The 26645-nt window shown below is 41.7% G+C and overlaps 1 protein-coding gene across 2 annotated transcripts in view; it reads right to left on the bottom strand.

Annotated features, from left to right (window-relative positions):
• Positions 1 to 24906, bottom strand: part of LOC145343029 (spindle assembly abnormal protein 6 homolog) — a 66760-nt gene extending 41854 nt beyond the window's left edge. For both annotated transcript variants that reach the window (XM_080188772.1, XM_080188771.1), the window contains exon 1: positions 24680 to 24906. In XM_080188772.1, the coding sequence (XP_080044898.1) occupies positions 24680 to 24744 (65 nt within the window). In that variant the 5' untranslated portion in view covers positions 24745 to 24906. The remainder of the gene's footprint in view (positions 1 to 24679) is intronic.
• Positions 24907 to 26645: the final 1739 nt, after the last annotated feature.

Here is a 26645-nt window from a genome sequence, read left to right on the forward strand (position 1 = left end):
ACATAGGAGGACAGGATGCAAGAAAAAGGAAAGCAAGAGATGTTGTTAAAACAAAAATACAAAAAGTGCAACAAAGAAGAAATAGCAAAAAAAATCAAAAGTTGGTGAAATAAAGCTAGGAACAGAGCAAGAGTGAAGAAAAAAGGCAGCAAAACATATTTAAAGAAAAAAATATGCTATGCTGTAAATGGGATAGAAAGTGAGTGACAGCAAAGAGTATATGTGCAAGAAAAGTCAACATTTTAAAACTAATTTTTAAGCAAATGCCATGGGGTCAACATTTACAGGGCTAAATGTTTTTGAAAGAACAGCTCATGCTTGATTTGGGCCCTATAAAAAGTGCCAAAATGGAAAGAGTAAAAACCAACACCAAAGGATTCACACCAATCCTCTCACATTTACTTTATAACATTACAAATGAAATACATTTCATTCACCACAATACAAATATATGCCATAACAAATTAATTACAAAACTGTGCTTTGAAATTCCTCAAAATCATTATGATCAGTGCCTAAATCACAGAAAACTTTGCCTGATTGTTAAACATCATATGGATCTTCTTCATCTTAAAGAAAGATTTATTTGTTGGGCACAAGTACGGATACATTAACACTGCAATGAAATTACTGTGAAATTTCCCTAGTTGCCATACTCTGGCGCCTGCTTGGGTTAATGCACCTAACCAACGTTTTTCAGATTGCAGGAGGAAACTGGAGCACCCGGAGGAAACCCACGCTGACACAGGAAGAATGTGCGAACTCCACACAGACAGTTACCCAAGCCGAGAATCGAACCTGGGTCTCTGGCACTGTGAGGCAGCAGTGCTAATTACTGTGCCACCCCACAAATGCCATTGTTACCAATTGGTAGTATATTGGTAACTATGGCATCATTATTCCACAATTAATAATCCTTGGTACCACCATCTAACGTTCCTTATTAAATAATTTTTTCACAATAGTGGGATCTGGTTCATTCCACACATCACTGCCCAATGTTACTAGTGTGAATGCTTAAGTATTTCCACCTTTAGTGAATTTTGTTTTTAACTTACAAAATCCAATTTTCAGACACTGCACTTGGAGGTTCATTTACACACACTTAGAATCGATATTCCTGTTGTAAGACTGCCAGGAATATCTACCATGACCACACTGATTGATCTCATATTACAGATTTCCATAGTTCTCCTGATCTCAAATTCCGCACTTCTTTGATTCTTTCGACCGCTTTTCTCGAAAACATAGACAACAACATCTTTTCTGACATTTCTCTTTGGGGACAGTTATGTGTCTGATTATCACCACTGGTTTTAATTTTGTATCATCTGCTGTACAAGATGGAACCACTGTGAATCACATCTTGTGGCCAGTTGTGTTTAAAAGAGCAGCTTTTTTCACCAATCTTGGAGAAGGTTTTGTTCAATGACATGTTGAGACTGCATTTCAGCCAGTTTTCCAATCTAAGTCAATCGATAGACATCCTTTTCATTCTTTAAAGGATGGAATTTGATGATTTTATCATCAATTTCAGGTGGCAGATGCTATGAAATTTTTCTTTTCTGATAGGAGTACTAAATCGAGTTTTGTCATGAACCTTTAAAACAACTGACACTGGCCTTTAACTTTGGAATACCATCTTTCTTTGCTTCTCTGAGGGCGCAGAGCCCAATGGCACTGCAGAGATGATACAACTATTTTACTGAAGCTAGTTAACCCATTCAGCCACTCCCCCAGGTGAGGCCACTTGTTCAGTTTTCCTCTGCTGACACATTTATTGTTCAGCAAGTTTTCTCCAGTCTCTAATCTTTTTCTCAGAAACATTAAACTCTCTTGCTGAGCCACAATTACTAATCTTCTCAGCAAATGCATCAATTTTCATTTTAAATTTAGCCACATTGTTGGTATTCTCTCGAAGTCATTGTAATAGATCATGTGATGCACATTAGTCTTGACAATTGGCTGGGGGATTGCCGTTAGAACTGGCAATGTGCCATGTACCTTGAATTCCATACTTCTTTGATCCAATTCTTGAGCTATAATTACCAATAAACTTGTGATTGTTAATTACTTAATACCTGTATCTGAAATTATTAGGCTAAAATCATGCAGTTAACTTTTATACTAGCACATGCAGTAATTATTTGGTATATTATCTTTCTTGCGCTTAATTTTGGTTTCTTTGTTATATTTTCTGGTTACCGTTCCTTTCTGAAATAATTTTTGCATACAAATTCTGTTTGCGCCTGAAGCTACACATTTTCCAGGTTTTTTTTTATTTGAGTACCTTTTAAACATACCTCTGCATGTTCCTACTTCTTGCTCTACAAATTCTGCCAGGCCCATCAAGTATATACAGCATTTTTTGTTTTAATTTCCAATTTCCAGCATGCACAGCATTTTGCTTTATTAAACTTTTAAAATTTTGTGTTGTATACTTACACCATGATAAACTGAAAATCTGCAGAACCAGAAATTTGAATTCCTTGGCTGGGCAATGTAACATAATCCATCAGTGAAGGCTATGTGTTCTAGCAACAAACACTCTAACTACTTAGATAAATTTTTACATCACATCACTATTACAGTTTTATGCCTATTCAAATCACAACCATAAGCAGTTTATTTTAAACACGCATTGTAAATTGGGTCTCCTTTAGTACGGCTGCACTAAGGTAAATGCTCTTCTCTGCACATCCAAATTCAATCGCTGATCAAGGCTTACGGTGAAAAAAGATAAAAGTTCCATTGCTAACCCAGCCATTTCAAACAAATCAAAAAATAAATGCGCACTTTACAGAACAATTAAATTGTAGAACAGAATTTTTAGGTAATCTTTCATCAGGCATTTCTGACTAGTGTTACAGTTAACAGAAGGTCAAGACAGCAGTTCAGAAACATCTGAAGAAATCCTCAACGTTAAACTGAAATTGCACAAATTCTAAAGTGCTCATGACAGTTCACCATCAGTAAATGTTTAAACTCCCAAAACATGAGTGCTACAGTGTAGTGCATCCCTCATACTCAAGGATGATGGTGCTAACACAAGTTCATAGAAGATAGGTTGCATCATCATCAAAACAATATAACACCAACTACCACAAATGAATCACATTCCTTGATTCTCTGCTGATCCCTCAAATGTAGCTGCTCTCACAGCATCAAGACACAGTCATCTGCTGCTGACCAGGATTTTTCAAGAGTTAATAGCTATACTGCACTGCTTGAGATGAATTTTCAGTGTCTTTACAGCATTGTCAATCCTACTTCCTTCGACCACCTGTCAGCTTTCCATAAGGCATCTACTTCACTAACTGTGCATTAGCCATCCTAACATTTCCAGCTCATTGACAATCAAAGGTTCAACATTGATGTTGTCAGCGTGCTCCGATCCTTTGCTGTATGTAGAAGGTTGCAATATCACTAAAGGAACTTGAAAATGTGTCTTGGGTGAATCATTTTCAATTGTTGACAGTACTTTCTGTAGATTTTCCATTTTTTGTAACCATGCAAGAACTTTAAGGACAACTGCCCTACAAGTCTTCAGGTTAGTGGCAATCACGATATGTCCAGAATCTAAATAAGTTTGGGCAGACTATCAAATATAACTGCAGTGGGTCGGATCTCAAACAATGACGACACAGAGTACAGGAATGAGATAGAGAATCTGGTGAACTGGTACGGCAACAATAATCTCTCCCTCAATGTCAACGGGTGCTATTCGGATTGGCGGATGGTGACTAGTGGATTGCCCCAGGGGTCGGTGCTGGGGCCTCAGCTTTTTACCATTTATATGGATGATCTGGAGGAGGGAACCGAGCGTAGGGTGTCAAAATTTGCTGATGACACCAAGATTGGGGGAACGGCAAATCGTGCGGAGGGTGTGGAGAGTCTGCAGAAGGATCTAGATAGGCTGGGCGAATGGGCCAGGAAATGGCAAATGGAATTTAATGTTGGCAAGTGTGAGGTGGTCCACTTTGGTAGGAAGAATGGTAGGAAGGACTATTACTTACATGGCGAAAAACTGCAGCAGGCGACGGTGCAGAGGGACCTCGGGGTCCTTGTGCATGAGTCGCAAAAACCCAGCTTGCAGGTGCAGCAGGTGGTCAGGAGGGCAAATGGGATGCTGGCCTTCATAGTGAGGGGGATTGAATATAAAAGTAGGGAGGTCTTGCTGCAGCTGTATAGGGCATTGGTGAGGCCGCAGCTGGAGTACTGTGTGCAGTTTTGGGCCCTGCACCTGCGCAAAGATATTTTGGCCTTGGAGGGAGTGCAGAGGAGGTTTACTAGGCTGATACCGGAGTTGAGGGGGTTGAGCTACGAGGAGAGGCTGAATAAACTAGGCTTGTACTCGTTGGAGTTTAGAAGAATGAGGGGAGATCTCATTGAGACGTATAAGATGATGAATGGGATGGATAGGATAGAGGTGGAGAGACTCTTCCTGCTCAAAAAAGACAGTAGGACTAGGGGGCACAGCCTCAAGATAAAGGGGGGTGCGGTTTAGAACGGAGTTGAGGAGGAACTTCTTCACTCAAAGGGTGGTGAATCTCTAGAATTCTCTGCCCGTTGAAGTGGTGGAGGCTGCCTCGCTAAATATTTTTAAGACGCGGGTTGATGGTTTTTGATAAGAGAGGGGATTAAGGGTTATGGGGAGAGGGCGGGAAGGTGGAACTGAGCCACGACAGATCAGCCATGATCTTATTGAATGGCGGGGCAGGCTCGAAGGGCTAGATGGCCTACTCCTGCTCCTATTTCTTATGTTCTTATGTTAATGTCAACAAAACAAAGAAGATCGTCGTTGACTTCAGGAAGTGTAATGGATAACATGCCCCTGTCTACATCAACGGGGATGATGTAGAAAGGTCGGGAGCTTCAAGTTTTTAGGTGCCCAGATCACCAACAGCCATGCCGGCGCTGTAGTTAAGAGAGCCTACCAATGCCTTTACTTTCTCAGAAGACTAAGGAAATTTGGCACGTTGTTATTTCTCACCAACCTTTATAGATGCACCATAGAAAACATTCTTTCTGGTTGTATCGCAGCGTGGTATGGCTCCTGCTTTGCCCAAGACCACAAGAAACTACAAAAGGTCATGAATGTAGTCCAATTCATCATGCAAAACAGCCTCCTATCCATTGATCTGTCTACACTTCCTGCTGCCTCAACAAAGCAACCAGGATAATTAAGGACCCCATGCTCCTTGAACATTCTCTCTTCCACCTTCTTCCTTCGGGAAAAAGATACAAAAGTCTAACGTCATGTATCAACCAATTCAAGAACAGCTTCTTCCACGCTGCTGTCAAACTTTTGAATGGACTTACCTTGCATTAAGCTGAAGTTTCTCTACACCGTAGCTATGATTGGAACATTACATCCTGCACTCTCTCATTTCCTTTTCTATGAATGGTATGCTTTGTCTGTACAGTGTGCAAGAACAATACTTTTCACTGTATTCTAATACGTGACAATAATAAATCAAATCAAAGGCTCAACTGGTTCTTCATTTTTAAGCCATCTCTTCCTTGCACGATTATGGACTACACTTCCAAGATAGATGAACTTGATCATAACTCATTCAGTTTCAGCAAGTCATCAGTGAACTAACATATAACTTCCCAGAAGTTGGTTGTTACAAAAATGTTTTCTCCTACAGACAATGAAGTACTTGGATAGTTGTGGAAGTCACATGTCTATCCATTAACAACTGAAGGTCCTCTTCAAAAACTAAAAGGATGTGGTCATCAGCATACAAAGGTATTAAACACAAAAAAATCAATGAATGCTCAGTGTTGGCTAAGCAGATTCACAGCCCATCATCTGCCTAAAGTTACAGGATGTGGGTATGCCGGCGTTGGACTGGCGTAAACACAGTAAAAAGTCTGACAACACCAGGTTTTAGTCCAACCTATTTATTTGATAATATACTCACTAGCTTTCGGGGTTACCCCCTTCGTCAGGTGAATGGAGAGTTCTGGCCTCAGACAGAGCATATAAAGCACAGACAGTTTAGAGATTACTGATTAATCAGTAATCTCTAAACTGTCTGTGCTTTATATGCTCTGTCTGAGGCCAGAACTCTCCATTCACCTGACGAAGGGGGTAACCCCGAAAGCTAGTGAGTATATTATCAAATAAATAGGTTGGACTAAAACCTGGTGTTGTCAGACTTTTTACTAAAGTTACAGGAAGCAGAGCAGGACTCAGTACTTTGATTTGATTTATTGACACATTTATCAGCATATAGTAAAAAGTACTATTTCTTGCATGCTATACAAGCAAAGCATACCGTTCATAGAAAAGGAAAGGAGACAGTGCAGAATGTAATGTTATAATCACAGCTAGGGTGTAGAGAAAGGTCAATTTAATGCAAGGTTGGTCCATTCAAAAGTCTGATGGCAGCTGGGAAGAAGCTGTTCTTGAGTCAGTTAATAGATTTGTCCTCAGGCTTTTGTATGTTTTTCCCGATGGAAAAGAGTGGAAGAATGTATGTCCGAAGTGAGTGAGATCCTTAAGTTATGTTGGCTGCTTTTCTGAGGCAGCAGGTAGCATAGACAGTGTCAATGGGTGGGAGGCTGGTTTGAATGATTGACTAGGCTTCATTCACGATTCTTTGTAATTTCTTGCGGTCTTGGACAGAGTAGGAGCCATACCAAATTGGTGATACAACCATAAAGAATGCTTTCTGTAGTGCATCTCTCAAAGTTGGAGAGAGTGGACATGTCAAATTTCCTGCGTCTTCTGAGAAAGTAGAGGTATTAGTCGAATTTCTTAATGGTAGCATCAGCATGGAGGAACCAGAACCTGTTGTTGATGTGGATACCTAAAAACCTGAAACTCTTGACCATTTCTACTTCATCCCCAGTGATGTAGATAGGGGCATGTCCTCCACTACGCTTCCTGAAGTTGATGACTATCTCCTTCATTTTGTTGACATTGAGGGACAGATTATGTTGTCACACCAGTTCATCAGATCCTCTGTTTCCTGTGCTCTGTACCATCATTGTTCGAGATCCAACCCACTATGGTGATGTCATTGGCAAATCTGAAAATCAAGTTGGTGGGGAATTTGGCCACACAGTCATAGAGGGTATGGTGAAGGGCTGTGGACAGAGCCTTGTGGGGCACCAATGTTGAGGGTGATCATTGAGCAGGTGTTGTTGCCTATCCTAAATGATTGCGGTCCGTGGGTTCAGGACCCAGTTGCAGAGGGAGGAATCGAGCCCCAGGTCACGGAGTTCGGAGATGTGTTTTATAGGAATAATGGTGTTAAAAGCTGAATTGTAGTCAGCAAATAGGAGTCTGACATAGGTATCTTTGTTATCTAGCTGCTCCAGGATTGACTGCAGAGCCAGGGAGATGGTGTCTGCTGTGGACTTGTTGCAGCAATAGGCAAACTGTAGAGGATCCAGGCAATCTGGGAGGTCAGAATTGATTTGTGCCATGACTAACCTTTCAATGATGGATGTCAGAGCCACCAGACGATAGTCATTAAGACACGCTACCTGGCTTTTCTTTGGTATTGGGGAAGATTGTCTTCTTGAAGTAGATAGGGACCTCAGATTGTTGTCGTAAAGAGAGATAGACAATGTCTGCAAATACCTCTGCCAGCTGGTCTCTACAGGATCTGAACGCTCATCCGGGCCGATTGCTTTCCACAGGTTGACTTTGAGAAGGCTGCTCTGCAATGGTGACCTCTGATAAGGTTCACCTGAGGTTTACAGGGTGGCGGGCATGCACTCACTTGCCTTAGATCACACCATTGCAAATAGGAAATAATTTGCAGTACGTACCATCAATATACTATCACTGGAACTGTTTCAGAATAGACAAGCACTTTGTTAGATAACCAAATTTCTCCAAGTCTCCAAAATCCAAAGCTCTGATCAAGTCAATAAATGGCATTTATTGGTTCTCATTCGTTCCTTGTCCTTCTGCTCAAAGCAGCAAGCAAAGTGCATGGTCCCTCAGCCAGACCTAAAACTGTGATTTTAGAAGCTTCTTATCCACTATATTCAGGAGCTCATAATCAAAAAATAATCCCAATCAGAATCTGGTCAGGTATGAATTGAAGCAAGGTGCCCTGAGAGTTATGCAGCCTGTTTTCACACCTTTGTTTTTAGCCCTGTGGCAGTGGGACCTACTTTGTACAGACTTTGAAAAGCACCTCGCCTAGGTGCTCAGCAAAAGCACCACATCTAAACCTGTAAAGCTCTCCAAGGATACCATCTGGTCCTGATGATTTGCATCTGCAACATTGTTAGCTGGTCTAAGGAATATTTTTCTTTTAGCCATTTCTGTGCAAAATCATTTGAAGTAAAGCTGAATATTTATTCAGGTAATGTTTTGAAAAATTAGGGTGCACTGTTTTAAAAATACACATAAAAAAAGATTACTGTTGCAGATTGTGTGTTTTATGAATACCTTTTGTTTAAAAACAGATCTATCTTTCTAGATAGAGGGAAAGAGCTTGCTCCCCTAACACCTTATCATCGCAGACAAAGAATTATCACAGTAAACTTCACGTTAATGCCAATTTACAGAGCATGAGACAGCCTTTCAGCCTGTTATGCCTGTGCTGACTCTGGGAAAGAATTAACCAATTTAGCTCCATATTCTGCAAAAACCTGCTGACTATCTTTCTTCGCTTACATATCCAATTATCTTTTGATTGTTTCCATCGGAACTTAATTTCACCACCCTTTCAGATACTACATTCCAGATCTTAATAGCCCTTAGTGAAAAATCTCCCATTTTCCCTCTTTTGCCAATTGCTTTAAATCAGAGACTTTTGGTTATCAACTCACTTGCTGGAGGAAACAGCATACTTGTTCCATCAAAATACCTCAATTTTGAATACATTCATCAGTTTTTACCATGGCCTTCTCTGATGGCGATGGCAATCTCAACTTCTCTAATCTGCCAGCATAATTCCCTCATCCCTATTACCTCTTCTATATCATCTACAAGATTGAGATAGGAATATTATATATCAAGAGATTTTGCTTTCTGCGCCCTAGCCTCTCTGAGCAACTTGGAATGGATTTCATCTAACTGGACTAAGTAACATGTTAAATTTGAGTTATGTCAATTTATTTTTGCATCAAGTTGGCACCAGAGCGAGGCGCCTTCTTGCAAGCTGTGCCCAGCATACCTTCTAATTATATCTTTTTTACTCATTGTATGCTTTTAAAACTTAATTCTAACTCTTTTAAATTCTCTAACAATGCTTTAATTTACTCTCTTACACTTAATTTGATCTTTCTCTACATCCTGGCTATGACTGTAACACTACATTCTGCACTGTCTCATTACTTCTCTATGAACGTTATGTTTTATCTGTATAGCGCGAGAAACAATACTTTTTACTGTATACTAATACATGTGACAATAATAAATCAAATATTATTTAGCACCTTTTTTTTAAAACTCAATCCAATAAAAAATTTGGATTCCTTTTTGATCTTTTCTTATACTCTCATCTCACTTATCAAATTCTTTCTGCACTCTCTCCATTCTGCCAAATTTCTGATTGTATTCACTACTATGATGTTGAGATGCCAGCGTTGGATTGGGGTAAGTACAGCAAGAAGTTTCACAACGCCAGGTTAAAGTCCAAAAGGTTTATTTGGCTGCAAAATCCACTAGCTTTCAGAGCGCTGCTCCTTCGTCAGGTAATTGGGAGTTCTGTTCACAAGCAGGGCACATAAAGACACAAACCCAATTTACAAAATAATGGTTGGAATGCGAGTCTTTACAGGTAATCATGTCTTAAAGGTACAGACAACGTGCGTGGAAAGAGGATTAAGCACAGGTTAAAAAGATATGTATTGTCTCCAGCTGGGACAGTTAGTGAGATTTTGCAAGCCCAGGCAAGTCATGGGGGTTACAGATAGTGTTACATGAACCCAAGATCCTGGTTGAGGCCTCGTGTGTGCGGAACTTGGTCAGTCTCTGCTTAGCAACTCTGTGTTGTGTGTAGTGAAGGCCGCCTTGGAGAATGCTTACCCAAAGATCAGAGGCCGAATGCCCATGACCGCTGAAGTGTTCCCCAACAGGAAGAGAACACTCTTGCCTGGTGATTGTCGAGCGGTGTTCATTCATCTGTTGTCTTGGCATCCGCATGGGTTCCCCAATGTACCATGTCTCGGGACAACCTTTCCTGCAGCATATCAGGTAGACAATGTTGGCCAAGATGCAAGATTATGTACTGTGTACCTGGTAATGTGTTCTCACGTGAGATGATGGCATCCGTGTTGATGATCCGGCACATCTTGCAGAGGTTGCTGTGACAGGGTTGTGTGGTGTCGTGGTCACTGTTCTCCTGAAGACTGGGTAGTTTGCTGCGGACAATGGCCTATTTGAGGTTATGCGGTTGTTTGAAGACAAGTAGGGATGTGGGGATGGCCTTGGTGAGATGTTCATCTTCAATGACACGTTGAAGGCTTCAGAGAAGATGTTGTAGCTTTTCCGCTCCAGGGAAGTACTGGATGACGAAGAGTACTCTGTCCACCGTGTTCCGTGTTTGTCTTCTGAGGAGGTCGATGCAGTTTTTCACTGCGGCACGTCGGAACTGTCGATGAGTGGAGCACCATATCCTGTTCTTACTGGGGCATCTTTCAGCGTCTGGGGGTGTCTATTGCGAACCTTTACATCTGAACAGGATCTCATCTCCTCATGAAGGAATAGCAGGAGATTATTTCTGGTGGCTGGATTTGATCTGGAGACTGAAGAAAAAGCTAGAACACGTTCTTCCTGTGTATGATCAGAAACCTAGAACACCATAAATGCCATGACCAAGACCTCTTCTGCATTACTCATGATGAAAAGGCAGCTGCATTCTGCATTTGATCTTCTAAAATGTCCAAAAACCAAGGAGATTGTGCAAGAACAACAACAAACACAAATGGAATAGCATGAAAATAAAGTTAAGTAGAGAGTTTTGCAGGGACAGAGAGTATTAGCTCAGATTAATGCTGAGGGGAGAAATGGATTCCTGCCACAGCCCCTGTGCAAACTGGACCTGTCTGTTATACTATCCAGATGGCAGATGACATTATCTGGACAAGATATGCAGACCAATTACTGGCTGGAAAAACAGATCCGCTAAAATTGGAACACAGATTTCAGTTCAGCCTTACCAAGTCAGGACTTTTCTACGATCCCCACACCTCCAAACACCTCTGAAGAAGTCAACATCTCAACTTTGCAGAGACAACCTCAAGTTCCCATGCTTATGCCGCTGATATCAGTGTGAAGATGAAAATATCAAGAGGTTCTCATCAATGTAAAGATGAAAACACCAAAGATTTGCTGTCAACCATTCCAGAAGAGACAACCTCCAAAATTTATAATACTAACTAACCCATGGATTGTTGTTCATGTTGAACTTGGTTTGGAGACATTCAGCTTATGTGAAAGGAGAAATTGTAATATATTTGTCCTTTTTGGCTCAATGTAAAGCCCTGCTTAGTCATGTATACAATGTCAACTGGGAAATAGAGAAGCAGCAGGTATGAGAGAACACACATCACAATAAATTTACATTCATTTATTGAGTGTTCCTGAGTATCATTCTCTCAATACATAATACCGAGGATCTTACCTGAGGCAAGTATGGGAAATCTCAACCTGTTTCCCAGTAGTTTTTTGTTTTAAAATGGTAAACTCCATCTGATAGGCAGTGTGGTTGGGAAAGGGAAGTCAAAATGACATAGCACATTACATTCTTTACAAGTTGGGAGGATGAATATGTGTCTAACAGCCACTGGGTGTTCTAATCCTGAAAAGCAGCGCTGAAGGATAGAACTTGAGCAAATCATTACAGGTGTTTGTTTATATTTATATGTAGAATTACCTCTTAAACCTTTTCAAATAATGCTTTCCCCACTTTTGCTACCAAAGAGGATTGCCTCATATTTATCCACATTATACTGCATCTACCATGCATATGTTCACTCACACTGCCTGTCCAATCCATGCTGAAGCATTTCTGCATCCTCCTCAGCTCGCTCTCCCACCCAAATTTGTATCATCTGCAAATCTGAAGATAATACATTTAGTTCCCTCATCCAAGTTATTAATATATAACGTGAACAGTTGGGGTCCTAGAACAGATCCCTGCAGTACTCCACTAGTCACTGCCTGCCAAGTGGAAAAAGACCCATTAATTCTAACTCTTGCTTTATGTCTGCTAACCAGCTTTCTATTCATCTCAGGACACTTACCCGCAAACCCATGCGCTTTAACTTTACAAGTCTTCAGCCTTGATGAAAACCTGACTCCCTGTTTGCAAGACATTCAAATGTACAGAAGAAATGAATTGTAGTACCTTCTGGGGAAGGAGGACTATGGCACAGCACATAAGGTAAGTTGGGATTTTGCCCATAAACTATTGATAGGGGCTATATATACCAACCATCCTAAGTGAATTTTTGAGGTGATCATCCATTACAGAGTGGTTGATCAGCTAAAATTCTGTTGCATTGAATCAGTTATCACACAATTCTTTTCACCGAGTCCAACTTTCTACCAAAGTATGCATGCTTTCACACATCTCCGAACTCGTCACTGGCAAATTCTCCACCATTATCTTTCAGTCACTTTGATTTCTGGGAGCCAAGTCTACTCATTTCTCCACGATTTTCTATAACAATCCTTCTGGTTCAAGTATTGCAACAAGACTATAACACCAGGTCTAAAGAAAGAGGAAAAATAATTCTGTCTTCATCCCATATGTTTCAATCCATGACAATTACCAATCACGTGTCAATGGAAGTCTTACAACATGATGTAACAGCATCCTCCGAAACATTTAAAAGATTTCACCATATGTAGTAATCTCTTCTATTTGCCTGGCTTTATTCATCGCCACCCAAGCCTGCATCCTTTAGCAGGATTTTTGAATTCTCAGAAGTAGGGTGAGCAAATTGACTCTAACATTTAGCCAGCAAGATACAGATTACATCAGTATTAACAAAATAGCTTACTCCAGCCATTTTACATGGGTTTACAACTCGCTTTAGTGTCCTCAACGCATTTTTCTAATTCTTTACAGAGTGTGACAGTTTCTGGCAAGGTCAGCACTTGTTGCTCCACACTAGTTACCTTTGAGGTTACGAGTGACCTTCTTGAACTGCTATTGTTCAGGGAAAAATGGTAGCATAATGGTAATATCACTGGGTTAGTAATCTATAGGCACAGGCTCTGAGGATAGGGATTCAAATCCAACACAGCAGCTGGTGGAATTTAAATCTGGAACATAAAGCTAGTCTCAATAAAGATGACCACAGAACCATTTTTCTGTTGTAACAACCTATCTAATTCACTAATTTGTTAGGAAAGGAAATCTGCCACCCTCAACGATCTGGTCTAACTAAAGCCTTTGAAGTTTATTTATTAGTGTCACAAGTAGGCTTATTGTGAAAATTGCCCCAGTCGCCACACTCCTGCACCTGTTTGGGTACACTGAGGAAGAACTTAGCATGGATCAATTTCGGCCAATGCACCTAACCAGCACGACTTTTGGATTGTGGGAGGGAACAACTTTCACCCAGAGGAAACCCACGCAGACACGGGGACATCATGCAGACACCGCACAGACAGTGAGCTAAGCCATGAATCAACTGGTCCTTGGCACTGTGAGGCAGCCGTGCTACCACGCTGCCAGATCTGCACGTGACTCCAGATCCGCAGCAATGCAGTTGACACTTAACTATACGTTCAAATGGCCTAGCAAACGACTCAGTTCAAGGACAATTAGGGATGAGCAACAAATGATGGAAGAATATAGATAAAAATGGTGCATGTACACCAGCAACGCTACTAGAAAAGGAGTTCTAGGATTTTGACCAAACATTAGTAAAGGGATGAAGCAAGATTGAAAGTTGTCCAGTTGCAAATGGTACTGAACATTGCACAATTAGTGAACATCTGACTGAAATGAACAGGAAGTCATTGATGAAACAAGTCAGATGGTGTAGGACTAGGAGAGGAATGTGCAGGTGGTGGTGTTCAAATGCAGTTCTCATCCTTCTAGGTGCTAGAGATTGTCGGTTTGGTAGATATTGTTGAAGGAGCATTGATGAGTTGTTAAGAGTGCATCTTGTACAAGGGACACATTGCTGGCACTGTACATCAGTGGTGGAGGAAGTGATTGTGTAAAGTGAGGGGCAGAGTGTCAATTAAGTGGGCTTCATTGCCTGGATTATGTCAAGCTTTAGTGTTTTTAAAACATGCCTGACTTGTAACTTGTAGAAGATGGACACGCTCTGGGGAGTAATGACGTGAGTTATTTGCCACCGAGCACCCAGCCCTAGGCCTGCGCTCACAGCCACTATGATTGGTCCAGTTTAGTTCCTAGCCAATGGCAACCCCTAGGAAATTGACGGTAATGGATGCACCGATGCTATAAATATTAAAGGGAGACAGTTAGATTTTCACTTGTTGGAAATAGTCATGCCTGGCAACTATACGGCACGAAGGTTACCCATCACTTATTAGCCCAAGCTTGTAAGTTATCCAGGTCTTGAAGTTGCAAATAGTACTGAACATTGTGCAATCATTAGTGAACATTCCCACTTCTGATTGAGATGAACAGGAAATCACTATTGAAGTAGAAGACGGTTGGGCCGAGGAAACTATCCTGATGAATTCCTGCAACCCAAGAAATAAAACCTTAAGCTATTCAAAATTTAAATGGCTATACAAGTAATTTCATAATACCCTTTCAGTCTGTGTTCCCATCTAGTGCATTTCCCACATTAGTTACTGACATAGTTCTGAACTGAAGTTCTCTCCAGCTGTTAGGAAATACAGTTAGCTCAATTAATTTATATTTGTCTTTGTGGGTATTAGAAATAAAGTGTAGCTTTAAGTTTAAGCTTAATTTGTCTTTCCGTATTTGTGCTAAGAAACTTCAGTTTTAGCTTCATGTTTTTAAAAAAGGTGCCTGCAAGTCTGTAGGTGGGTTTAAATACCTGCATTGTAATGAAAGTTTTGAGATGTTAAAGTCAATACAAGGTTTAGATGAAAAATTAAGCTGTTACTTACACCTCGGGGCCCACACAGAAAGGCAGAAACACAAGTTTGAAATGATAACCCAGAGGCAAGGAGCATTCCACGGGTTCTGCCAGTGGAGGCAGGACAATGCAGAGGCTCAGAAAGCAAGCCCCAGGGAAAGTCCCAGAAACCAAGGAATGAAACTGAATGGTGTTCCAGGAGTCAAAGGAACAAAGAACAGGAATCTGGTGCAAAGAGAGAGTAGAGAGTGGTTTCCAGTTAAAGACAGGGCTGCAAGGTGTAGACCTGAATATGTTGGCTTGCAGGAAGCCAGATATCTGAGGTGTTCAATTGGTTGGTGACTATTAATATAGCATGTGAGGCAATGGTGTTCTGTTGGCATGATTGAGTACCTGAGAGATTATGTGAAATCTTGAATGCAAATGGTATTCAGGGTACAGGAATGGTGGAAGAAAAGGTTGAAACCTTGAAACAAAGACATGTAGAAAATAGGGCCTTTGAGCCTGCTCCATACATGATCATGGCTGATCCTTTATCTCAACACCATATCCTAGTGCTCTCCCCATACCCCTTGAAACTATTACAGTCTAGAAATGTATATAGCTGAGTTAGAGAGAGAGAGAGATTGAATAGGTTAGGACTTTATTCCCTGGAGTGTAGAAGAATGAGGGGAGATTTTGATAGAGGTGTATAAGGTTTTGATGGGTATAGATAGAGTGAATGCAAGCAGGCTTTTTCCAGAGGATAGGGGAGAGAAAAAAAAAGGGCATGGGTTAAGAGTGAAAGGAGAAAAGTTTAAAGGGAATATTAGGGGGAGCTTCTTCACACAGAGAGTGGTGGGAGTGTGGAATGAGCTGCCGGATAAAGTGGTAAATGCGGGGTCACTTTTAACATTTAAGAAAAACTTGGATGGGTTCATGGATAAGAGGGGTGTGGAGGGATATGGTTCAAGTGCAGGTCAGTGGGACTAGGCAAAAAAATGGTTTGGCACAGACAAGAAGGGCCAAAAAGCTTGCTTCTGAGCTGTAATTTTCTATGGTTCTATGATCATGTATGGAGCAAGCTCGAAGGCCCTATTTTCTATATGCCTTTGCTTCTAGGTTTCAACCTCTTCTTCTACCATTCCTGTACCCTGAATACCATTTGCATTCAAGATTTCACATAATCTCTCAGGTACTCAATCATGCCAAAAGAACACCATTGCCTCACATGCTACATTAATAGTCAACAACCAATTGAACGCCTCAGATATCTGGCTTCCTGCAAGCTATTTCCTTCTTAAATAGAATAAGTGAGTTGGCCTCCACAGTCTCTGTGGTAGAGAATTCCACAGGTTCACTACACTGGTAGTGAAGATGTTTCTCCTCAACTCAGATCTAAATGGCCTACATTTTATCCTGGGACTGTGATACCTTGTTCTAGACTCTCCAGCTAGAGGAAGCAACATCTTTGTAACCAGTTTGACCAGTCCTGTCAGAATTTTATATGTTTCAAAGGGATCCCCTCTTGTTCTTCTACACTACAGTGAATACAGGCCCAGTTGACCCTATCTATCTCATATAACACTCCTGCCAGCTCAAGAATTAGTCCAATGAATCTTCGCTGTGCTCCCTCTATGGCAAGTATACCCTGACTTAGATAAGGGGACCACAATAATCCAGGTGTGGTCGCATCAAGGCCCTGTACAGCTACAATAAGACACCCTTGCTCCTATATTTGCAAAAAAAATTTGCTTTCTTAACTGCTGCTGTACCTGCATATTTATTTTCAGAAACTGATGTACTAGGACACCCAGGTCCCTTTGTACGTCAACATTTCCCACTCTTTCACCATTTAAATAATACTCTGCTATTTTGTTCTGTCAGAAGTGGATAACTTCAAATTTATCCATGTTATTACCACATCTGTCATGTATTTGCCCATTCACTCAATTTGTCCAAATCACATTGAAGCCTCTTAACATCTTCCTCATCACTCAGCTTCTCAGTAAATTTTGTGACATCAGCAAACTTGGAAATATTGCTTTTATTTCCCTCATCCAAATCATTGATATATAATATGAATAGCTGGGGCTCAAGAACTGATCCCTGCGGCGTCCCACTAGTCACTGTCCAGCACTCTGAAAAAGACCTATTTATTCCCTACTCTGTTTCCTGTCTGCTAACCAATTCTCAATCCATGTTAATATATTACCCACAATCCTATGTGCTTTAATTTGCACACTAACCTCTTATGAGACTTTATCAAAAGCTTTCAGAAAATCCAAATACACCACATCCAGTGGTACACCCTTATCTATTCCACCAGTTATGACCTCAAAAAACTCCAGGACGTTTGTCAAACATGATTTCTCTTTCATAAATCCACGCTAACTCCGTCAAATCCCTTTGATATTTTCTAAGTGTCCTGCTATCACATCCTTTATAATAGACTCTAGCATTTTCCCTACCACTGACATTAGGCTAACCAGCCTGCAATTCCCAGTTTTCTCCCTTTTCTAAAATAGTGGGGTGACATTTGCCACCCTCCAAACTGTCCAATGTTCCAGAATTTTGGAAGGTGACAACCAACGCATTCACCGTTTCCACAGCCACCTCCTTTAGTAACCTGGGACTTAGATTATCAAGCCTACGGAATTTATTAACTTTCAATCTCATTCATTTTTCGAACATTACTTTTCTAGTAATACTAATTTCTTTTAATTCAGCCTTGTCATCAGACCCTTGATTCCTTATTTGTGCCTTCCTCTGTGAAGACAGAGCCAAAGAAGTTGTTCAATTGCTCTGCTATTCCCAGGAGGCAGACCATTGGTGAAGACATCAAAGAGAAAGTATTGTCAAGAAGATGATTTCAAGGCATGTTCTTCAAGAGCAGAGATTGGAAACCCTTGTGTGACAATCAGAGATCCTGTGAGACTCGCAGTGCGACAAGCATCTGAGGGGTATTGATGAGAAATCCACAGAAATTATATTGGGAAGTGTCTGTCATTTCATTTCAGAGTTCAGTATGTCTGACCACTGGTTGCCTATTGCTTTACATGGAAAATATACTTACTGTGAACATTAGAGTACAAGAAAGATTTTGTAACTTATGCTTTCCTTTCAAATCTGTATACATCTATAAAGGTATAGCTGGGTGAAGGAATAGGTATTCGAGTTAAATTTAATAAATGTTTTATTCTTTCAATAAAAATTCTTCAGCAGTCCTTCAAATCTGTTCATCATGTATTTAAACAAAAAATGAAAGTTAGGATCTACCAAGCTGATTCCATCCTGGGATCTCATTGTCCAATAATATCAGCTAGGATCAAAACACAGCAAATACTGTTTTGCCAATATCCACAACAGCTTTATACATTTCACCAAAGCACAACCACCCTTTACAGAAAATGTTTTGAGATGAAATTAAGTGATGGGACTAAACCATTAGCTAAAATTCAAGTCCTGTTCATGTTTGTATTTTGGATAACTGCAACTATTCCATTACTGAATGTACAAGCATTAAAAAAAAATTTGCACATTGCAAGGAAAGGAAACCCAATAATCATAATCACCCTTGGCATCCTTTAAACACCTGGAAGACTTCCTACTTCTTAGTAGAGTACTTACTACTTTGAGTTTTCACATACTTTATTTGTTCCCCCAAGATTGATTGGTTTGCCAATATCTTTAACTATTCTAGTATGTCAATAACAGCAAATGGTAATTTAATTCCAAATCACAGAATCCCTACAGTGCAGAAGAGGCCATTTGGATCATTGATTCTGCACTGACTTTCTGAAAGAGCATCTTACCCAGACCCTCTTCTCCGCCCTATCCCTGTAACCCCACGCATTTACCATAGCTAATCCACATAACCTACATATCTTTGAACACTAAGGGGCAACTTAACATGGCCAATCCACCTAACCTGCAATTCTTTTTCACTACGAAAGAAAACAGCAGCACCCAGGGAAACCCATGCAGACATGGGGAGAACATGTAAATTCCACACAGTTTCCCTAGGCTGGAATTAAACCCAGCACAGCTAACCAATGTGCCACCACACTGCTCTTTTACTTGCCAATATCACATAACAAGCCAGCCACACTTAGACATACAGTAGAAACTAGAATTAGAAATTTTCTGTCTTTCATTCTGTGTGGAAACGTGTAACCTTTGTTCAGCTCGCCTCCCAATAGAACAGCCAAAATCAAGTACTTAACGTGCAGTCAGGCAAACAGATAACTTGATATTTTGTAGGATACTTGTATATTAATACAATGTACCAATCCATCTTGAGTAATGTCTCTTAGACACATCCATTAAGTTTCTCTCATTTCTTGGTCAGTTGACTAAAGAAACAAAAGAACTGGCAACAGATCAAAGATTCATACCCTAGTTTTCCATATTTAACACAAAAAATACAACAGTTCAGTCAATTTAGCTGAACAATACAGGCCAGAAAGATCTCAAATTCACAATTATGTAGAGGGCACTAAAATTCACTTTGTGGCTTACTAGCCTCTGATTACTATCCAATGATGCTTGCTGGAAGAGAGCATTTCAATCAGAGTATTGAGCTCAATTACAATACATCTGAAGTCAGTTAGCCAACATCCAGAAAAGCAGTCTTGAAAAGGGAAAGACAAGAAAATTGGTTTTAAAATGCATAATATTAAAGAAATAGAAAAAATATAAATGTGGGGGGGGGTGTAAGAATGGGCACAATGGAAATGGTACTTGCAGGTAATATTAACTACACGTTAAAATGAATGCTGAATTACCAAATTCAAAAATTAAGTTTCATTATATATGCGTCATAAATTCCATAGCTCCAACCATTCAAACATGTTAATTTTTTGAAATGCAAACAGCCACTATGAAGATGAAACTGACTGTTCCATTTTTGTGACCAAGGATATCAAGACTCAAAGTAATTAATTACCTACAAATAATCTAATTCTTCTTCATTTAATACTGTAAAGTAAAATGACAGAAATATTACAACAGCAACTTGTGCCTATAACAAAATAAAGGCATTTCAGAGGAGCATTGTAAAGCAAAATTTGGCACTCAACCACATAAGCAATATTTGGGCAAAATGCCAAAAGCTTGATCAAAGGAGCGCGCATTAATGGAGAAAGACAGGTGGAGAGGTTTAGCAAACATATTCCAGAACCTCGAGCCTAGGCAGCTGAAGGCACAACAACAAAAGTGGAGTAACTAAAATCGAGGATGCTCAATATTAGGGAACATAGATGTCTTGGGAGGTTATAGAACATAGAACATAGAACATTACAGCGCAGAACAGGCCCTTCGGCCCACGATGTTGCGCCGACCAGTTACAAAACAATGACCCACTAACCTAAACCAATCCCTTTTCGTCCATAAACCTATCCACGGATCTCTTAAACGCCCCCAAACTAGGCGCATTTACAACTGCAGCAGGCAGGGCATTCCAATCCCTCACCACCCTCTGGGTAAAGAACCTACCCCTGACATCCGTCCTATAACTACCACCCCTTAATTTAAAGCCATGCTTTAAATTAAGCTTTAAAAGCCATGCTTTTAATTATGGGATTGATGATTACAGGGATAAGGAAGGAAGGATCAAGGCCATAGAGGGGCTTGAAAACAAAGGACAGTTTAAAATCAAGAGATTGCTTGCCCAACACCCAAAGTAGGCCAGCGAGTAAAGGAGTGATGGCCCTATTTTTCGGTCAAACCAAGTAAACAACTCAAATTACGTTAGGGCAAAGAAAAAGGAGGCAGCTCCCCAAAAGGAGGGGGAACAGCCCGAACAGATACAAAAAAGTACAAAGGTAACTTGAGACGCGTCAAATCAAAATGTGATTGTCGGGGTCTATAACGCACCTCAGCCCCTGTGGTGCCCAACGGGCGCGGAAGGCGTAGACTGTGCCCATGGATACTGAGTGCTCCCTCTCCAGGGACACCCACCTGCGAACGTAGCCGCAGTAGAGGGGCAGACGGTCAGGGTGGACGGCCCCCCTCGATCGCTCACTGCCTGGACCTGTTGATGGCACGTCTCGCCAGGCCCAGGAACAGGTTCACGAGAAGGCTGGCATCCCGAACCTCCCCTCTCCGCACCAGGTGTCCATAGATCAGGAGCGTGGGACTGAAGTGCAAACAAAACATCAATAAAAGACTCTTCAGAAAATCAAAAAGGGTGTGCAATCTATAACACGAAACATAGACGTGGTCCACGGACTCCACGAGGCCACAGAAAGGGCAGTCTCGGGAGCTCGTGAACCAGTGAATCCTACGGTTGTACGGCACCACTGCGTGCAGCAGCCTCCAGCTCAGGTCCCCGATGTAATTGGGGGAGATCCCTTCGTAGAGCGACCTCCTTTGGGGACCTCCGCCGCCTGGCGGCAACAAGGCCTGCCAATTTGTATCCGGGCGACGGGCGAGGATGCGCTAGTGGAAGGTGTGTAGCAGCAGCCTATACAGGAAACGCCTCCGCATGTTGGAAAAAGGCACGGAGGACATTTCCGCGAGACGGCTCATGCTGTGGGGCGCCTGATCTGGGGAAGGGGGTATACGCTTCGGGCCAATGTGGAATTCCGTCCGAACAGGGGAACGCTCGGACGAGATCCCACTGCACACCTGAGCCGCCTCCGGCTCGCGTGCACTTTCGGGGCTGAGCACGACCGTCCTAAGGTCTTGGATGGCTTTGGCCATGCGCCAGACTGACAGCCCCACACACTCAAAGGGGTGATGGCTGAACAGGACTTGGAGCAAGTAACGACGTGGGCAGCAAAGTTTTGGATGACCTCAAGTTTAAGGAGAATAAAATATTGGCGCGGGGGGGGTGGGTTGGCCAGAAATACATTGGAAGAGGTTTAAAAAAAAAAGCAATTATAAAACAAAATGAATAAAATTAAGAAAGTAAAAACATTCTTCCCAAAAAACTGAATGCAAGAACTTTGATGTCCTAAGCATTCTGGAGCATTTAAGAGGCAGCTATATAAAGGCATGGGGGAGGAAGAACCAGAAAGATTTATTTACTTTTATTCTTTCATGGGCATCACTGGCTAGGCCAATATTTTATTGCCCATCCCTAACTACCCTTGACAAGGTGGTAATGAGCTACTGCTGCAGTCCACTTGACGTAGGAATATCCACAGTGATGTTAGGGAGAGGGTGTTAGAATTTTAACCCAGCAGCAGTGAAAGAACAATGATATATAGTTTCAAGTCAGGATGACAAGTGACTTGGACAGAACCTAGGGGTGATGGTTTCCCATATGTCTGCTACCTTTGTTCTAGATGTAGAAGTCACAGGTTTGGAAGGTGCTGATGAAGGAGCCCTGATGAGTTGGTTAAATGCATCTTGCTGAAGGTACACATAACTGCTGCTATCTGTAAGTGGTGGAAGGAGTGGATGTTGAAAGTGATGGATCGTGTGTCAATGAAGTGGACTGCTTTTCTCTGGATGGTATCTAGCTTCGAGTGTTGTTGGGGGTTGCACTCATTGAGGCAAGTAGACTCCATCACACTCCTGACTTATGCCTTGTAAATGGTGGATAGATTTTGAAGAGTCAGGAAATGAATTACTCAACACAAATGCCCAGCCTCTGACCTGCACTTGTAGCCACAGCATTTCTATTGGTCCAGTTCAGTTTCTGGTCAATGATAACCCTAGGATGTTGATTAATGGGGGACTCAATGGTGGTAATGCAACCAAATATTAAATGGAAATGGCTATATTCTCTCTTGTTGGCGAATGTCATTGTCTGGCATTTGAGTGGCATGCATGTTACTTGCCACTTTTCAGTCCAAGCCTGAATACTGCCCAGGCCTTGCTGCATACAGGCAAAGACTGCATTAGTATCTGAGGAGTCACAATGGTGCTTGGCATTGTGTAACCATTTGCATCAACTACCCACTTCTGACCTTATGATGCCGGAAAGGTCATTAATTAAAAGAGTTGGAAGAAAAGTCCCTGATCAAGCTGCTCAAGGTGGTTGGGCCTGGACATGACCCTAAGGAACTCCTGCACTGATGGCCTGGAACTGCGATGACTGACCTCCAACAACCAAACATCTTCCTTCCTTTGTGCCAAATATTTATCCAACCGGAGTTTGCCCCCGATTCCCATTCACTCCAGTTTTGCTAGGATTCCTTGACCAAGTGTCAAAGGGATACTTGGTCAAACATTGCCTTGATGTCAATGGCAGGCATTCTCACCTCATGTTCAACTCTTTTGTCCATTTTTTGGACTAAGGCTTAACGAGGTCAGGAGTTGAATGGCCTTTAGGGTTAGATGAAGAGGAAAGTGTGGAATATAAACACAGGTCAAGTCCATTTGGGTTGAATGTCCTGCTTCTGTGCTATAATACTGTATAGAGAACAGAGCGCAAGAAGGGATAAGTATTATCTCTTTAATGCTTGCAATATAAAACTTAGGAAATTGGCTATCAGAAGGAGAAAAAGATCGCTGAGAAATGCAGAAAGAGCTGATGAGATGAAATAACCTGATTGTTTTTGAAATAGCCAGCACAAGTGAGAGGGCCAATTATCTCCTTTTGTTTGTACTATTCTAAGATTCTATATGCATTTACCTGGAGCAAAATCATAACAATAAAAAGATATAGGTAAATCACAAAACTCAAGCAGGACAATCTGTATTATATTCCTTCTCAGTTCCTCCTTTAACATTTATCCACAAAGTTTGCTACTTTCAAAGATAACGCTGATCTAAATCACAAAAGTTACCATCTGCATCTTAATTGCATGGCAAGTTTGTTTGCTCTCCAGTTTCTAAGAGTTCCATATTTTTGTATGCAATCCAAGCAGAGTTTAACAGATCATGAAGTCCAACCTTACAATAGTGTGTCAACAAACAGGAAACTGGAACTCCTGCAACCATTTATTCTTCTTGACAGCATTACAATCAGGTCATAAAGTTTACCTGACCAGCAGTTAAATCAAGGCTAGGCAGGTTACCGAAGGGACTGTCCAGTTGTCAAAACTTTCCCCTTCAAACTACAAAAAGCGTGAATAAATTTAATTGATAAGGCACAACTCATTGAAACATAAACAATGAATCGCAAGAAGGTATCAAAATTATATAAATAGGCATTCAAATAAATCAAATCGCAATACAAGCGAAATCTAATCCTTTTACTGAACACTTCAAGAGTTGAACTGCAAATCAAAACTGCAAATTTCTAGTCATTTTTACACAACGATTGCATGGCTTACAGCGTTTTTTAACTACAACAGGATCTGGCTGGCTATTTGAAGTCGTTGCTTTCTTTCACATGAATTAACTAATCAAGGACAACAAAAGTTTATAAACGCAAATCTATAAATACAAACATTGGTCAACAAACCGAAGCCCATTCTAAAACTGGCAGATTAGACGAAAAAAATGTGCTTTCTAGACCAGAGTTCCGTGAACGCTAAACACCTCTCTCTGAACCCGCGGGGGAGCTGCTGCCTAAAAGTAGGCGGGAGGGCGGCCGCCACCTGTACCTGGATACCACCGGGGAAGAGCAGTTTAAGAACTTATCAGGATCGTGTCTAACTGTAAGCACCACTAACGGTTTTAATACCACTGCAGCTTTAAAATTATTCAGGGTGTTGCAAGAGGGGAGGGAATCGGTCATTCTGCATCTCTGACAGGAGCTGCTGAAAGTCCCTCTCGGTCTCACCTGTCTTCACAGTCTTTACACTTGATTAGGACGGCGGCGCTTTTACAGAACAGCTCCTCGGCCATGATGAGGACGGGGATGAGATCCTGGGGCCGCCTTCACCTCATGGCCATCCGCCCGCAGACACACAGTAGGCAGCGCAGCCTCTTACATACCGGCCGGCTCTCCGAGCCCCGCTCCCTCTTACTCGAGCTGAAGGCTGCGCTGGGCCCGCCGCTCCGGCTCTCTCTCTCTCTCTCTCACACTCACTCCCCCGGTTACTAGGGGTTACCGTTCCCGGCCGCTTTCCCGCCACTTCCACCCGCTCCGCCAAAGAGCCGACCCGACTCCCGGGGCACCAGGAGGAGAGGCGCCCACTGCTGAGTCTCACACACCAACAGCTCGATGCTGCCCCCGTTGGTCCGGGATGAATCCGCAAAGTCATTTACGGCCAGCACTGTTCTCAATGTGGGCTGAATTCCTGCCCTAATAAAACTAGAAAATCTGGCTAAGACTAAGTACTGCGAATGAAAAGTAAACACGGAAAATGCTGAAAGCACTTAGCTTATAGGGATGCAATGACCATATAGATAGTAATTTACTTCAGTATATATCAGTTCACCAATGTCCTTTAGGGAGGAAATCTGCCTAACTTGCTTGGTCTGGCTTACATGTGAGTCCAGAGCCACAGTAATGTGGTTGACTTTCAACTGCCTTCTGAACAAGGTCAACTAGGGATGAGCAATAAATGCTGGTCAGCCAGTGATGCCCATGTCCCATGAATGCATAAAAAGAAGTACCTTCAGGAACCAAAGGGACATGATTAGAAGGAAAACGAAAAAGGAAGAGATAGAGGGGGAGGTTGTCCATTACTATGTGGAAACAGATTGTTGGCTATGAGGCATTTTTTAAAATTGTTCTGGGGATGTGAGAGCCGCTGGCAAAGCCAACATTTATTGCCCTCTATAACTACCCTTGAGAAAGTTAGCTGCCTTCTTGAATCACTGCAGTGTAGATACAGCCACAATACTGATAGGGAGGGTGTTCCAGGATTTTGATATAGCAACAATCAAGGAATGGTGATGTAGTTCAAGTAACGATGGTGTGTGACTTAGAGAGGAATGTTGGTGTAGATGCAAGTGTTCTTATGCTCTAATGCTTCTAGGTATTAGAGGTCATGCTTTGAAATTGCTGTCGAAGGGGTTCCTCAGGGCAATTCCCTAAGGCCAACCATCTTCAGCTGCTTTATCAATGACCTTTCTTCCATCCTAAGGTCAGCTGTGGGGAAGATTCACATCTTCTCAGATATGGACAGAGTCCATGTCCAAAGAAGTCAGAGGCTAGGAATCCTGAGGTGAGTAACTCACCTGACTCCCCAAAGCCTGTCCACAATCTACAAAGGGACAAGTCAGGAATGTAATGGAATATTGCTTGCTTGGAGCTGCAACAGCAGTCAAGAAGCTTGACACCATCCAGGACAGAGCAGCTCAGTGATTGGCACTCTGTTCACATTCATTCCCTCCACCACAAATGCACAGAAGCAGCAGTGTGTACCACCTACAAGATGCACTGCAGGAACTCACCAAATCTCCTTTAGACAGTATTTCCGAAACTCACAATCACTACTTTCCAGTAAGATGATGGCATTCGATACCTGTGAATGCCACCACCTGGGAAATCCCTCTCAAACCATTCACCACCCTGACTTGGAAATATATTGCTGTCCCTTAACTTTCACTGGGTCAAAATCCTGGAACTCCATGCCTAACACCTTCGTGGCTGTACCTAACCATATAGACTGCAGTGATTCAAGAAGGTAGTTCACCCCCAACTTCACAAGGACAATTAGGGTCGAGCAATAAATACCCGCTTAGCCAGTGAAGCCCACATCCCTTGAATGAATAAAAAAAGAGGTTTGGTGAGATGCTGCAATTCATCTTATAGATGGCACACACTGCTGCTACTCTGTGTCAGTGGAGGCAGTGAA

The sequence above is a fragment of the Carcharhinus amblyrhynchos genome, chromosome 5, assembly GCF_965287045.1.
Source record: "Carcharhinus amblyrhynchos chromosome 5, sCarAmb.v2.hapA, whole genome shotgun sequence".
NCBI classification, from domain to species: domain Eukaryota; kingdom Metazoa; phylum Chordata; class Chondrichthyes; order Carcharhiniformes; family Carcharhinidae; genus Carcharhinus; species Carcharhinus amblyrhynchos.